Below are 16,876 nucleotides of genomic sequence, written 5' to 3' on the forward strand. Positions count from 1 at the left end.
AGTGTGTTGATTGATTTTCAAGAACTATATACAATTCGAAATGACTCTATCCTTTATCATTTCCAGTGGCAAGTTAGGTATCCTAACTTTTAATTTGGCTAAAACTAGCTCGAGACATGTATATATAGGTCACCATCCACTCGGGATTGGTTAATACTTGAAAAAAAACTCAGGAAGTAAGCTGTCTTTCATGGGAAAGTCGAACTCAAGATCTTCGATCACCTTCTCAAAGGCTAGGCACTTAGATCAGGTGTTCCATCAAGGACTTGAGTTGATTACCAAAATTAATGCATTAATCAAAATGCCATGGTCACATTAAGGATAGGTTCTTAGAGGCATTTACAAAATATAGACCCTTGTATAAATTTATATTTATAAATGGTTAGAGTTAATACCAAAATTAAATTTGTATAGTAAAAGAGATTAAGAACTCTCTTATAACCTAGCATTAGATGTAATACACACACAAGATTTGCATAAGATTGTCATCTTGAAAGTATAGTGTTGTCTTATTTATAAACTAAAAATTGTATACCTGTAAGGATTTATTTATTTATTTATAAATGTAGATTAAAATTAATGTTTAATAAATTTATTATTTATCAATTATGTTCTCCAAAAATTCTCATCACTAAAGATGGATTCTGCTTGTTTATGTGCGCATTACATATGATATTACGTACAATTGCACTACAAGAACTGCTCCTGAAAAAGGCTATGCCCTCCCCTCTATTAGTGGTTGTAATGCTATATAAAGGGAGCTTAGGAGCCCATATTAGAATCAGAAACAATTAACTAACTATGGGAATTGAAGGCCCTCTCCTCCTTATTCTTATTGTTTGTGTTGCTTCAGTGGCTCGTGCTGATGTCGACGCTGCACCGAGTGATGATGCAGAGGCCAACTGGTCTTTCAAACGAAGTAATTTTCCAGATGGTTTCATATTCGGGGCAGGATCATCGGCTTACCAGGCACGTCTTTAATTGGATTCCTACACTAATAAAATTAAGAGTAATGATACACTTTCTGAAGACAGAGTGCATCCAAAGGAGGAGCCTGTTTGGCTTCCCCTTTCGGTACTCTATCTTTGGACAGAGAATCACTATTATATGAAAAACAACCCCTTTTGCATATTATTCGAAGTATCATTTATTTCCTTCATTTTATTTTATTTTTCTGCTGCAATAGTATGAAGGTGCTTGGAATGTAAGTGGTAAAGGAACAAGTAATTGGGATTACTTCACTGAAACATACCCAGGTATCTCTCTCTCTCTCTCTCTCTCTCTCTCTAAATATATATGCATACACATACTGATTAGAAATATCATTTCTATTTAACAAGTAACATCATGATGGTGCTGCATGAACATAATTTGATTTATTCTGCATTCGAAAGTTTATAACTAGATTGCATTCTTACGGTGCTGCAGAAATGGTAAAGAACAATGCTAGTGGGCAAGTTGCGGTTGACTTTTATAATCTTTACCCGGTAATATTGCCTGACTCAGAGTTGTCATAGTAATATATATATATATATTTTTTCCAGTAAATAAATTTGTATAAAAAAAAAGTTAGGAGCAAACTTTTGAAATTTTACTTGATTGTAGTTGTAAAACACTTCTCTTCTCTAGTGAGTAACAATTGTCGTTTTACGTGAATATTTTAATAAGAGATTTAGAAATCTTGCAGGGTGACTTTCAGCTAATGAAGCAGGTTGGATTTGACGCTGTTAGAATTTCCTTCTCATGGGCCAGAATTTTACCTAGTAAGATATTTAATTATCATGCAATATGCTTTAGTAGAATTCAAGCACGTAAAATCTATTGGCACCTTACATCTTGATATGTGACATCCCACTAAGTCCTGGTCCCAACAGATAGTATCAGAACCAATTCCTTCCTAAATGGGCTGAGTCGAGGCAGATGGTGGGATCATGATAGATGGTGTCAAAGTCAATCCCCCGGAAGTGGCATTAGAGTCATTCTTTTCGAAAATGGCAGAACCTGCACAAACCCAAGTTCAGCCAGGTCCAGCAAGGACGATGGGTCCCAAATGGGATCATGTCAATTTTGATGTCTAATTGTCTTGATTTGCATCAATGTTTTTGGTTAGGAATAATCGAACGGTTAAATCATTTTGTTCTTCTTCTTAGGCGCAGTCTTAAGATGACTCCATTGCATACACTTGATCCATAATGAAATTCACACAATAGATGACTTTTCTTTTCTTTTTTGTGTTTTTTGTTTTTGTTTTTGTTTTTGTTTTTGGTGTGTGTGTTATTTAGTACCTATTAGATTGCTATCATAATTTTATGTAAATTTCGACAAAGAAATAGCATAATTCTCTTTTTCTAATGGTTTTGATGTCTAGGTGGAAGGGAAAGTGAAGACCCGGGAGTTAATCCTGACGGACTCAAGTACTATCACAATCTCATCGATGAGAGCTTATCCAAAGGTCACAAACCTATGCCTCCCCTCCCTTTCTTCTTCTTCTTCTTATTCTTCTTTATTTTTATTATTATTTTTATAATGTTGTGTAATTATTGTCAATTTCGAAAAAAGTATAATTCTTTAATTTCGTAAATAAATAGGCATAATTTTTTAATCAGGACTGGAGCCTTTTGTTACCTTATTCCACTTTGATATCCCACAAGCCCTTCAGGATGAATATGGAGGGTTTCTGAACCACAGAATTGTGTACGTAATCTTCATGTATATATATATTAGGTATTGGTACTATATATATATATATTTAATCTCATGCTATGCATTAATATAAAACCATTCAATGTTTTTATTAATGTACAGGAAAGATTTTCACGATTATGCTGATCTTTGCTTTAGAGAGTTTGGCAATAAGGTGAAATACTGGATCACTGTAAACGAGCCATGGTCTTACACTTCCATGGGATTTGCCTATGGTGCATTTCCACCTGGTAGATGTTCCAAGAAGGACAAAGGTTTGGAAAGTAATTCCGGAGATTTGTTTAGAGCTGGCAGAGCTTTTGGTGGTGGTGCTGCTAATTCATTTTCCACAAACTGCCCTGTGAAAGGTGATTCGGGCACTGAGCCTTACATTGTTGCGCACAATATACTTCTTGCTCATGCACGTGCAGTGCAACTTTATAAAAGGAATTACCAGGTTAGTGTACTTAAATTGTATAAACTTAACATGTCATAATAATGTAATATTTCGACCGCCAAACTTCCAATATATATATATATATATATCGACCACCTTTAGAAGAACTCTCACGTGACATTTTTGTCCTCTGTCTGCCCCATGTCTAATGCAACAATTTTATATCGACAATGCAACAACTATGTAAATATATTAAATTCTCGATTTAATAGTGTTATAACGTTGCAACATGAAGTAATATGTTGCATGAGTATTGTATCTTCTATATAAATGTGTTGCATAACTTTTTAAAAGTAGTTACATGTGCTGCATTTTGTGATGTAGCTGTGTTGCATTGTGATATAGCTATGTTGCACTATGATGTAGTTGTGTTGCGTCAGTTTACAGGATCTCTTAAACGATTTATTTATTTTTATTCTTTATTTTTATTTTTAATGCACAGTCACTTGAATTAACTAGTACTATCGTTCTCAATCAATTTCTTCACTATTCTTAAGTTTTAATAATACGATGGTTCTGATGAATGGCCATGCACGATCTTGTGTAGAGGAGTAGCGAAGGTAAAATCATGGGTCAAATTGGTATTGTAAATGTTGTTCAGTGGATGGTTCCATCCGATGCTCAGTCAAAAAAAGACATTGATGCAGCAAATCGGGCCCTTGATTTCATGTATGGATGGTAAGTATGTCCATTGCATTGTTCTTTATACAAATTTATTCATACCATAATTATGATCATGATGCTTTTAGCACCGAATTAGCATCTTAAAATTGAATTTGGAGGAAATTTAAAGTAACTAAAAATATGTCTCACAGGCCAGGAGACACAAATTAACCCACTATTGATTTGAATTTTGAGAAGCCAGAGAGAATATATAGCTATATATATGTGTGCATCGATATTTATATGTCTATTGGTACAATTATTGGTATTTTTTTTCTAGGTTTATGGAACCTTTGAATAGTGGCAGCTATCCATCTTCAATGATTGAACACGTCAAAGAGCGGTTGCCAATATTTTCAAAGGCTCAGTCGGAAATGGTAAAAGGGTCTTTCGATTTCATAGGGTTAAACTATTATACTGCGGCTTATGCATATGATGTTGATTGCAATAAAATCCCAAGCTACTTGACAGATTCTTGCTCAAAACTTTCACGTAAGTTAATCTAATCATTCCATTTTTGTGTTCTATATATTTTCTTTATCATGTTTGTTTATTTATTTATTGTTGAAAGTTCAAACAAATAAACATCCATTATATATTTCGTCCCCATCGGGGCTCGAACATCAACCTCTCCAGAGGAGAGGAGATCTTATATCATCTGATAAAGATGTTTACTTCATGTTATTGACAATAATTTTCTGTTGTTGCATCAGCGATAAACAAAAGTGGGCACCAAATTGGTCCAAAGGTAAATGTTTGCAGAGTACATTATTATGAATAATATATTTAAAATATACTATAATAAATGTCTCTAAGCAAAAAACACGAAGAAGAAAAAAATAATAAATTAATTTCAAGTTAATCCTTTTTGATTGGATAGTTTTGCAACTCATAAAAAGTAATTTAATTAGGATTCAGTTATTTATATCCAGAATTTGTATTTGTAACACAGCATAAAGTGATCTATGTTTTAATTGATTTTTCAGGCTGCCTCAGACTGGCTCTATATTTATCCAAAAGGACTTGGAGATCTTTTGCTCTACACAAAGAAAAATTATGATAATCCTGTTATCTATGTTACTGAAAACGGTAAAATACATATGAGATCTTTTTTTTTTTTTTTTTATTTTACCTCTCTTATATATATAATGTTTAAATTATATATTTAATATGTGCTATAGTTTGCATATATCGTTTATGGTACGGGAATAGTTTGTATGTCTTACATATTTATGTGGTAATATTTGTTGAAAATATATAAAATATATTTTTTAATTAATTGTTGAAAGGTTATAGTCATTTTAGAATAGATATACAGATGGATGGTGTTTAAGTTTGAAAGAGTATGTATTCATAATGGGTACAACCTTTTAGAAAAATATCCTAAATGGACATAATTTTTCTTAAAAAATATGTTTTTCAAAAAAATACATAAATTTACTCAAAAATCTGTTTCTTTCTAAAACAGACATAAACCTTTCGAGTTATAACTAAAAAAGATAAAAATACTTAAAATTAAGCTTGTATTATCTAAAGATTCCTTCTCTCCCTGAAACATTCTTTTCTTTAGTGAGCCCAGAAATCTTTTTATTTCCTCATCAGTTTCCTATTATTTACTCAATAATATTTTTTGAATATTTATGTCTGACTATTCTTTGCAGGAGTTGACTTAGTCAATCAGGAACATATCTCACAGGATTTTATGAGAACACAGTACCATAGGGATCATCTTCGTGTCCTCAGTGGTGTCATGATGTTAGTATTTTATATATTCATAACATTTCAAAAGGATCCATTTTCCTTTTAAATTAATTTTTCCCACATAAATACTAATCCATGGATGTTATATTTGGTTTTTTGACAGTAATAAACTCGTTGCGGTGAACAAGGTGAATGTGAAAGGTTATTTTGTTTGGTCATTCCTGGATAATTTCGAATGGTCTGAAGGTTACACGGTCCGATTTGGCCTTGTTTTCGTGAACTATGTTAACCAGACGTTGACCAGATTTCCTAAAGACTCAGCCATATGGTTCAAAAATCGTCTCGCACAGTAGTTTATCTGTACCAAAATAAATCAGAAAAGAGATATCATACTCTATTCTGTATTTTAAATAAAGTTCTAAGTTCTGTCTACTTAATTATGTGCACTACAAATGTAATTATGTGCACTATTATGTAACAGTGTCCTTTCAATTTCTATCTACATATCAAAACTGTGTGCGCTCCTATTATGTGTGTTAAGCAATAAAACAATGAATTTTCATTGTTATCGTTTTCAGATGTAACTGCATAACTTTATTTTTTAAACAGTTTTTTAGATAATTAATTTACACTGCGAATCCTTAGTTAAAAACCAAGCAATGACAGATCTTGTTGTATCCACGGACGACGACAGCCATAGTGAGTGAAGATGAGCTTTTGTGCCTAAAAGATTATTAACATTTGTTTTCCAAAGCGGATTACTGTCTTGATCGAGAAAGCAACTAATTGGCAGTACTTTATGACTCAGGTTCTACCCTTGTGTTGCATTATTGTTTTATATTTATTACTATTTTTCTACCAGTCAATTTAATTTCTTTATTTTTTTTACCCTTATTTATTGGCACAAAAGGGTAATATAAGTTTTAAGGAATTCTCATTTTCTTGAACCAGGAAGAAGTACATCTCTTGGACAGTATGTGTGGCGGTTTCATTCAACACATGCATACTGTATTGATTAATTGACCATATACAGGTGAGATCACACACGCACACATCCATAACATCTGTAACTAATATATGTTTGGACTTTGGATGTATTGTGTGTGGATATTTGTCTCCTTTGCACTCTTTTGACGTTCACAGTTTTTAAAATGCGTTTATATACCGTTGGAGGATCTTCTTAGAAGTGTCGACAACTTCTCTCATCAGGCGATGTGAGACGTCACACAGGTGGACTGAGAAAGAAGTAAATGACACATTAGACAAACCATTGTTGGCAAAGGTTGGCGGCCAAGTTACCAAACCAGTCTCGAAGAATGGCATGTACATTCATAAAATTGAAGACGATCGACCATAGGTATTCCAGCTGCAACACCAAAGAACCTGTTTCTTTGAAGACACGGATTCTGTTTTTGAGCAAGGGTTAATGCCTAATGGATGCATATTCGGATGTTATGGCTCAAACGAATCCTGATGAATTTCTTGATTTTGAAGATGTGTTTACTGTGGAAGTTGAACTGGAGGGAAGAGAAGATCACCCAGAATTCAGTGGTCTCATTTAAATGCAGAGTGTAAATTTTCTGCTCATGGGATCTGTTGTTGCTTCAAAATATTTTCTATGACCGATTTTCGAGTACGTTTTGTTCATTACTCGTGTATAATTTATGCTGACAAAATTGCGCGCCACATTTCAATAGCAGCTTCAATTTGACATGGGTTGATAGTTAAAACTTATTGGAGGGTTTGGTGTCATTAAGGCTGCAAATTAGAAGCTGTAAACCAGTAGAACTTTCTATGTATCGGTGGAAATTAATTATTCAAGAAAATTGAATTAAGAGACATAATATGTAACTAGTCCTCTGCAGTCTTGCACTTCTAAAATGAAGGAAAACTTATTTGGCAGTCACATTTGCCTTATAAATGAGAGAATTATAAATGATTACGTTCGGAACATGGTTGTGGCAGTACAAATTGGAGCTTAAATGAGAGAGAATCAGTTAAAGATGCAAAGAAAATTTTAAGGGCTTATTTTGACAATCACTGGTATTTTTTGTTTCCGATAGTGTGCTGTAGTGAAGCAAAATATTGAAACACGTTTAGAAACTTTTGTTGCGATTTAACTGGTATTGTGTTTGTTGTCAAAAAGAGGTCCAAACCAGGAACTCCCAATTGGTCTTTCCTAATGTGTCTTTTTCTATTATCTATTTTGTGTTTTAATCTTGCAACACTATTTTATCAAACATGTTTTCATGTGTTGTTTTCAAAAATTTTGCAACAAATTTTTATTTCCTAGTTGGTAGTCACACACCTGCCCCCTTCCAAGTAATTGTTTGCATTCACGAGTAGTGGCACGTTAGACCTAATGCTTCTTGAAGCACTAGGGCCAAATGTTTTATCCACTAAAATCAAATCCTTGAGGTTATCTTACAACAAATTTTATGTTACCATGCTTCCAATCACTATTGAACACATTTCACAGCAAAGACATTTATATTTCGGATGAAAATAGAATGCAAAACAGAAACAGTTGCCAAATAAGACCTTTAAATGTGTTCATTAGGAAAAGTGACATAATTCATATTGAGGGTAATACTACAAAAAGAGGAAAATCAAAGTTATTGTAGACCGAGTTAGCCGGGATAACATGTGAATTAACTACCTCAGATAGAGCAAAATAAAAATAGGATTTATATAACTGACCCAAATAGTTGGGAAAATGAGTTCATTGTTATTGTACATTTGTCATATAAAACTACCACCCAACAAACCTAAATTAGTAATCCTTTATTTCTTTACAACTTTCTTACAGAAAATAGATAAATAAAAATTCAAACACCCATCTGTGAGAATCAAACTTTTGATTGGTGCATTTGGACATAAAACTGTTATTCTGAATAAACAAACTTGTGATTCAATAAATATCTCTTTGGCTATGACCATTTGGAGATTTGCTGATCCTCTTTAGAAACGCACTCAAGCTCAGTGGTACAATTAATGTTGTACACCACTAGCAATCAATTGGTTCATTTGAGAATCTAAACGTTAATTGCGAATTTATAGCAATTTAACGGGAGTCACTTAGGGCCTGTTTACTGACAAGAATGATTCCTGATTTTTACTGTCAATTTCTAAAATTGTGAAGTAAAAGTAAAAATCATGTTCAATAAAATACTTTCACTTTTTTACTTTAAGAAAGTACTTTCTAATTTTGTAAAGAGAAGAGAAAGTGAGAAATCCTTACTTTCTCTATTTTCTATATTGTTCACAGAAATGACTTTTTCTACTGTAGCACTATTTATAAAAATAAAAAAATAAAAATATTCTAACCATCTCTCACCACCATCTCCTCCGCCATGGTCATTGCCACTACCACCTCCTCCCACCATTGCTACTGTCACAACCATCTCTCTTCTCTCTCATATACATTAAAAGCCATCAACAATATACCCAAATCAACTTCAGTCATAGGGAAAAAAAAAAAAAAAAAAAAAAACCGAAAGCAGACCCGTGCCGTCAACAACCACCCCCATCATCGCCACATCCGAAATCTTCTTTGGTTTTTGCAAGCTCCCCAGAATTTTGGCACAAGCAAGACAGGGTAGGCATGGGATTCGCAGAAAGGGGTGATGGTGAGTGAGGGTTTCTGTGGTGGAGGTGTTGAAGCGGCGAGGAATGTCTCCAAGATGAGTCCAGACTAAACTTATCGACGGATCGAACGGCGACAAGGCTGTGACGATATGAGCAAGGAATCCGGCAACTGGGCATCGGAGAGGGAGACCCAAATTTGCATCCACAAGTAATTCATGCTCCAAAATTCTAGTCCCAATGAGTTTGTCTGTGGATTCCTGCATCTGAGAGGGAGACCCAAATTCAAGGCTCTGGTTTTCATGGATTCCGGCATCGGCACACAATAATTCCCATCTCAGACGCAAGAAGCCTCTGTGTGTTACCCATCTCTTACACACAAGATGACCAAAGAAAAAAATAATGTATCGTGAATTCTCTCTCTTCCTCTTTCTCTTTCTCTCTCTCTTTCTTCTCTATTCTTCCTCTTTCTCTCTCTTTCTTCTCTATTCTACTACTCGTATTCTGTTTTTCTTTTTCTTTGAGATGAGATGGAAGTTGCAGCAAGCACAACAAACATAGTAATCAATTTAGAGAGAGAAAGATACAAAAAATTAGAGAAACAAATATAACAGGAAAATAAAATTAAAATTATTAAACTTACTTCCTATTTTTTGATTTCAAAATTTTGAAAGTAAAATAAATTATTGAACATTATTTCACTTTCAATTTCAATTCAAGAAATCAAAATCATGCTTTTACTTTTTGACAAAGTAAAAATAAGAAAGTAAAAGTGTTAGTAAACGGGCCCTTAGCAAGTCAATAGATGATGACCTCAACCTAAAAAGGCTCACACAATTGCACCCATTACACAATGTGTTCCAAACATAGCTCACAGTCATTATATAGATGGTTAGGTGGGCACTACTATGCATTATTTCTGAGCATTGATGAAATTTCTGTTAGAGTGTTTCTCAAGTTTATCATAGTGTTTTATTTGAGGTAGAGGAGTTATAAAGAGATCATTGTTCAAGGTAGAGTTATGAAGGAATACGTGAAAACGAATTTTGAGCCAAGATAGAGATTGTTCGGTTTGTGGCTCAAAATTCTTATACAGAAAATTAGTTTCCTTTTTCGTTTTAGAAGGTTGAAATTTGTAGAGGAAATTGTATCATATTATATTTCTATTTTAGAGTTTTGATCATTATGGTGACTCCTTGTAAGCAAGTTAAGAAATACTTATCCAACAAGGAATTAGGTTTTTGAAGATTCTATAAATAGAGATGGGTGTGAAGGGTTTAGAGAGAGAGAGAAGAGAGAAAAAATGTAGGGGGTTTAAGTGTGAGTGTTGTGAGGAGAGGGGAGAGTATATGTAATTCCCGAGTGTATACATGTAGCCTCAAAAGAGATGATGAGTGAGTGAGTGGGGTTTTGACATATGATTGTATATTCTCTTCCTTTATTCATAACATTGAAATTTTTCTCTCCCATTGACGTAACCCTAGAATTGGGTGAACCATGTAAAATATTGTGCGTGGATGTGTGTGATTGTTATCTCCATATATACTTGTGTTGATGTGATGTGATGATGCTTCTGCAATGTGTGATGAAAGAGGAATTTAACTCTCAATAACAGCCCACCGTTGAGTGGGCTGGAGGGAGTTAATTTTTCCCAACTGGTATTAGAGCCGATAGTTGGTCAGAGCCTGTGATTGGTCCTGAAGATCAATAGGCTGAAAATTGGTGAGAAGTTTGTCAGAGTAGATGATGATCGTGAGGTGCTATAGAGATTCAATCAAGAGTTGATGATGACACAAGGTATGTTAATAGTGTGAAGCCCATGAGGAACAAGTCTTAGAACAAGCTAGAGGATGTTTTCAAGATGGGGCAAAGGTGATAAAGATGAAGCCCACGAGGAACAAGTTTTAGGGACAAGCCAAGAGTGAACGCTAGTTCTCAAGATGGGGTAAGGTGTGTGAAGAATGAAGGGGTGCTCTAAGCCCGATAAAGAGCAAAGGGGGATATGAAGAGTGAATATGAGAGGTTTGTTGCTTTGATCCATAAAAGCAATTGATGAAGATGAGTTGAATATTGGCGGGTTGTCATGCGTGAGCAATTGAACACCAATGTGATAGATAGAGAAGATAGAAGAAAAATGAAGAATGATGAATTTGAGAAAATGTGGAGATTGTTATAGTGTTTCTCAAGTTCATCATAGTGCTTTATTTGAGGTGTAGAAATCTTTAGTTGAGGTGGAGCTATGAAGGTGGAGTTATGAAGGAACACGTGAAGACGAATTTTGAGCCAATGTGGAGATTGATGGGTTCGTGGATCAAAATTTGTGTACAGAAAATTAGTTTCTTTTTTCGTTTTAGAAGGTTAAAATTTATATAAGAAATTGTATCACATTATGTTTCTATTTTAGAGTTTTGATCATTATGGTAACTCTTTATAGGCAAGTTAAGGAATGCTTGTCCAACAAGGAATTAGAGTTTTGAAAACTCTATAAATAGAGATGGGTGTGAGGGCATTAGAGAGAGAGAAAAGATGTAAGGAGTTTAAGGGTGATTGTTATGAGCAGAGGGAAGAGTATATGTAATTCCTGAGTGTATACATGTAGCCTCAAAAAAGATAATGAGTGAATGAGTGGGGTTTTGACATGTGGTTGTATATTATCTTCCTTGTTTCATAATAGTGAAATCTCTCTCCCCCATAGTCGTAACCCTAGAGTTGGGTGAACCGTGTAAAATATTGTGTTGTGCGTGGATGTGTATGATTGTTATCTCTATATATGTTTGTGTTGATGTGATGTGATGATGCTTCCGTTGTGTGTGATGAAGGAGGAATTTAACTCTCAACAACAGCCAACCGCTGAGTGAGTTGGACGGAGTTAATTTTCTCCAACAATTTTTTTTAATTAGGGTTTTCTTTAGTGATAAAAAGGGCTAGCTCGATGCACCAGACTCTTGTAACTACTGTATCTTAGAAGGATTTGATGTTTACAACCTTACCTCCAAATCTGGAAAGACTGTTTTTTTTTTTTTTTTTTTTTTTTTACCCCTTGCCTCCATGATTTCATGATCTTGCCTCTTCGGCAGACAAGTTGCAGCGTTACCACAATCCGAGAAGGTAGCACAAAAGGGATCACTAAAGAAGCTACCGAACCGAAGCAACTGATTGATTGCACAACCTAGATAAAGCTCTATCTACTTTTTATATTAGTCACAATGGAGTAACCTTACCGTTATTCTCAAACATATTGCCAGTTTTCTGATTCGCAGAAAATCAATATTATATATACACATTATATAATTGGAGGGTCAAGTACCATTAAGACTGCAAATTTTTTGGCCATTACAATTCCTGTGTAAAACTATCCCCAATAATAACATTAGGTCTAATCTATTTCTTCATATACATTCCCAATTTTCAAATAATGAGAATCAAAAGGAGTTTTTTAGGTAGGATTGTTTGGAGATCTACACTAATCCTCTTTGGAAATGCACTGAAGTTCAGTGGCCCAATTGAGCTTGCATAAAACTAATGAATCAATTTTGCTCATTGTGGGGTGTCAACATTATTAATTGTGCATTTCGGATAGAAATACTTAGTAATTCAAATAATGATGACTTCAACGAAATTATATGGTTGAAGTAGTAGTTAGGTATCCCATTAATGATCACTAGTCTCACTAATTGCAGATTGAGGCTAAGGATAAGGACTATATGGCTTACACACCCATTGGAGAAATTTTATGGTGGCCACTAGCCATGAGCCATTCTTTCTTTGAATGTGCTACACTCATCTAGCTACAACCATTTACAGAAATGTTAAACAAGTAATTAAATGTTTTAGTGGCCAATAGGAGGCATTTACACCCACTAGAGATATGGTACATCCAAACATGGGATTAGAATAAAAAATGATATCTCTCTCTCTATATATATATACAAAAAAATAATATAATAAAAAAGATCATATATAAAGAATTGAACTCCATCTGTGTTATTTACGTAGTCAGTTTAAAGTAGGAGGGTTGCGTCAAGTAGTTTGACACCCATCATAAAATTTTGTTATGACCAATATGAATATGAATCATATAAATATATCAGTAAATGCTAGGATTTTTCTTTAAGCAGCGCAGTGCATCAGCTTGACTAAGGTTATTGCCTTAAATATGATGGAATGAAAATATAGGATATATGTAGCAGACCTCAAAAAATTAGAAAAAAACTTAATTGTTATTGTTGTATCATACATGAAGAACCAATTCCATCACATCCTGATTCTGTCCTCTCTCGAATTCCAAAGGTTCAAAAAATTAGAAAAAAACTTAATTGTTATTGTTGTATCATACATGAAGAACCAATTCCATCACATCTTGATTCTGTCCTCTCTCGAATTCCAAAGGAGGTGCTTCAGTTTGTGAAGTCGGACAATTGTCCTGCTGTTTGCTAGTGTTTTCTTTTGTTTGCCAAAAAAAAAATTCACATCCTTCCATCTCTACAAGGATGGACTGGAGTCAAGCAGGAGGGTCTTCTATCCAAACCCTAGAGTCCAACAGCAGAGCATTAGTGAAATGGCTTGTTGGCTAAAATAGTAAAACATTCTCTCTTGAAGATGCTTTCTAGTAACTACTTACCAATTACATTTTAAAAAAAAATTAAAATCTAAATGGAAACTTAGATGCTGTTACATTTGCCAATTAAAGAGTTAAGCTATGAACTGTGGCTTTAGATTTAGTACTTTCTTTGTCTAAGTGAAAATGGATTGCTTGAAGCAACTTAAAAGAGGAAGCTTTTTCACAATGTTTTGGATGTATAGATATAAATCTCATCATTAAAGATGGACTGTGCTTGTTTGTGTGTGAGTACATATATGTGTGTTGGTGGTGGGTGTTTGTGTGTGTATTACATTTCATATTGCCTACTATTGCCCTACAGGATCTTCCCCTGAAAAATGCTATATTCCACTTTAATTGCAATATTGACATTTTATGAGAGTGAAATGATATATATATATATATATATATTAAATAATGGTTGTAATGCCTATATATATAAAGGGAGCTTAGGAGCCCATTTTAGAGTGAGAAGAAATTAAGTATGGGAATTGAAGGTCCCTCCCTCCTAATTCTCATTGTTTTTGCTGGTGTTGCAGCGAGTGATGACAGCTGGTCTTTCAAACGAGGCAATTTTCCTGATGGTTTCTTTTTTGGGGCTGCAACTGCCGCTTACCAGGTATGCATGTCTTTTAATTGAAAGTAGAATCAAAGGATAAAATGTATTTAAGTGAAACCATCTAAAAGCATCCGGAGGAGGAGCCTGCTCGATCAGCTCACTCTTATGGTTCTTCGTCTTAGGATAATGAATCATGATACGCACCTTAAATAATCAACTTTCCTGAAAAATCACTTCCTTTATATGTTACCAACCGGGCTATACAAACCCACCTCTCCAAAGATGAGGTTGGGATTCGAGCCTCGTGGAGTTATGGACGTCAGTTTGCTTAACCTTTCAAAAAAAAAAAAAAAAAAAAAAAACCTCATTTAAAGATCTTTTCTAGATCCATTATTTACTTTATTTTTTTGTTTCAACAGTATGAAGGTGCTTGGAATGTAAGTGATAAAGGACCAAGTAATTGGGATCACTTCACTCAGACATACCCAGGCAGCTCTCTCTCTCTCTCTGAATATATATACATACACACACATATAGAGGAATCCTTCATTTTTTTTAGAATATAGTAACAGAAAGTATATTATTTGTTTGTATATATATATATATATATATATATATATATATATTTTTTTTTTTCAGTTTCTTATTAGAAAACTTAATTAAGTAGGGCATGTTTGGTTCAGTTTTGTTTCTTTTGAAACTGAAAATCATAAAACTATACAAAAATGTGTTGAGAATTGTTAATTTAAAACTCAGTTAAAAAAAGTTTTATTTCTAGCGAACTTTTTTCTAAGTTCTTGATAACTATTTTCTAAATAACGAACAAATTTTGTTCTTTGATTTCTTTATTTGAAAAATGTGGTGATGGTGCTGCAGAAATGATAAAGGGCAACGCTAGTGGGAAGGTCGCAGATAAATTTTATCATCATTACTCGGTAATATTGCCTGAATCACATTTTTTTTTTTTTTTTTTTTTTTTTTTTTTTTTTCGGGATCGAAAATAAAGTTGTATAAAAGAATGATATATTAGAGCAACTTCTAAAATTTCACTTGATTGTAGTTGTAAAACACTCTCTTCTCATTTGTTGATCTACATGCATATTTAATAAGAAGATTTAGAATTCTTGCAGGATGACTTGCAGCTAATGAATGACACTGGATTGAACGCTGTTAGAATTTCCTTTTCATGGCCCAGATTATTAAGTAAGATCATTAATTAATTATTATGCAGTATGCTTTAGTAGTATTAAAGCAGTATTAATAAAGCGCGTAAAATATATTGACACCTTATTGTTGTGGTTTTGTAGAGTCTGATTCGGTAAAGATTTTTAGGAAGATTTAATGATATGGAAACTTCAAGAGTACTGAATTTTCCCTAAAATTCAGTTTTCTAATCTGTTAGGGAAAATTCGGTTTTCTAATCTGATTTGATTTTAAGGAAAATTCAGTTTCCTGATCTGATTTAAATTCCTTATTGGTTTTGGATTCTACAAAAGGCAAGTTCTTATAGAACAAGTTTAAGACTATAAATAGGGGTGAAAGTTAGAGATAAATGTGTGCCAATACAAGATAGAACAATTGAGAGAGATTGATAGAGAATTCTCCTTGTAATTCTTCATCTTTTTCATAGTGAATTTATTCGGTGAGCTCCATGGACGTAGCCCTAAGATTTGGATGAACCATTTATATAATGTATTCTTGTGTGTGATTTTTTTTCTTTGTGATTGCTTGATTATTCCTCGAACAACGTGCGTTGTTATTTTGCGTTTCTGCCACAACAACTGAAATTAAATTCGGGTTAATTGTGTAGTGCAACTCTAACAACTGGTATCAGAGCCTTTGGTTGAGAACCTAGGGCACAGAAGGTGATTGACGAAATTCTGAAAGTTTTTCGATCAGATCTGTCCGTTCGAGTGGGAGTAATGACATCAGAAGATAAGGTATTCACATCCATGATCGAGAAGTTCGATGGCACAAACTTCGGTTTCTGGAAGATGCAAATAGAAGACCTCTTATTTCTGGAAAAATCTGTATAAACCTTTGGGAGAGAAGCCAGAGGATACAAATGATGTAGATTGAGAATTACTTGATAGGAAGGCTCTTGGCATCGTCAGATTAACGTTGTCAAAGTTAGTCGCCTTCAACATCAAGAACGAGAAGACGACGATGTCTCTCATGGCAGCCCTTTCTAGTACGTATGAATAGCCTTCTGCAGAGGTGCACTTGATCAAGAAGTTGTTCAACATGAAGATGGTCAAAGGTGGTAAGTTCAACGAACATCTAAATGCGTTCAACAAGATAGTTAGGCAATTAGAGTCTGTTGATATCGACTTCAAAGACGAGGTCCGAGTACTGCTAATTTTAGGGTAGTTACCCGAGAGTTGGAGTGGCACAGTTACAACGATCAGTAGCTCTGTAGGGAAGACTAAGTTGAAGTTTGGTGAAGTTGTGAGCATGATTCTGACTGAAGAAATTAGAAAGCAAACAACAGGGGTTTCCACCAGTGGTTCGGCATTAAATGTTGAAACAGAGGCAAGGGTTCAAACAATAAGAAGGGCAACAGTAATAGAAACAGAGGCAGATCCAAGTTAAAGAATGGAATAACACAGTTTCAAAATTTCAGGAATTC

At 34.2% G+C, this 16,876-nt stretch overlaps 1 protein-coding gene across 1 annotated transcript; it reads left to right on the top strand.

Annotated features, from left to right (window-relative positions):
• The first annotated feature begins 656 nt into the window (after positions 1–656).
• Positions 657–6,073, top strand: LOC132299298 (beta-glucosidase 24-like). Its single transcript, XM_059795828.1, has 13 exons — positions 657–969; positions 1,187–1,256; positions 1,429–1,487; positions 1,688–1,763; positions 2,369–2,452; positions 2,607–2,694; positions 2,806–3,139; positions 3,687–3,817; positions 4,083–4,294; positions 4,516–4,550; positions 4,789–4,891; positions 5,464–5,557; positions 5,667–6,073. The coding sequence occupies exons 1-13, from the start codon at positions 802–804 to the stop codon at positions 5,854–5,856; spliced, it is 1,644 nt and encodes a 547-aa protein (XP_059651811.1). The 5' UTR covers positions 657–801; the 3' UTR covers positions 5,857–6,073.
• The last annotated feature ends 10,803 nt before the right edge of the window (positions 6,074–16,876 follow it).

This window comes from Cornus florida, unplaced genomic scaffold (genome assembly GCF_030987335.1).
Source record: "Cornus florida cultivar Cherokee Brave unplaced genomic scaffold, ASM3098733v1 CherokeeBrave_3.0.0_Hap2_Chr03, whole genome shotgun sequence".
Classification (NCBI taxonomy): Eukaryota; Viridiplantae; Streptophyta; class Magnoliopsida; order Cornales; family Cornaceae; genus Cornus; species Cornus florida.

Excerpts from the sequence above, each read along its gene's own strand:
- LOC132299298 (XM_059795828.1), top strand. The coding sequence starts at position 802 with ATGGGAATTGAAGGCCCTCTCCTCCTTATTCTTATTGTTTGTGTTGCT. Across the intron at positions 2,695-2,805 it reads TTTCTGAACCACAGAATTGT|GAAAGATTTTCACGATTATG; the intron begins GTACGTAATCTT and ends ATTAATGTACAG. Across the intron at positions 4,892-5,463 it reads TATCTATGTTACTGAAAACG|GAGTTGACTTAGTCAATCAG; the intron begins GTAAAATACATA and ends TATTCTTTGCAG.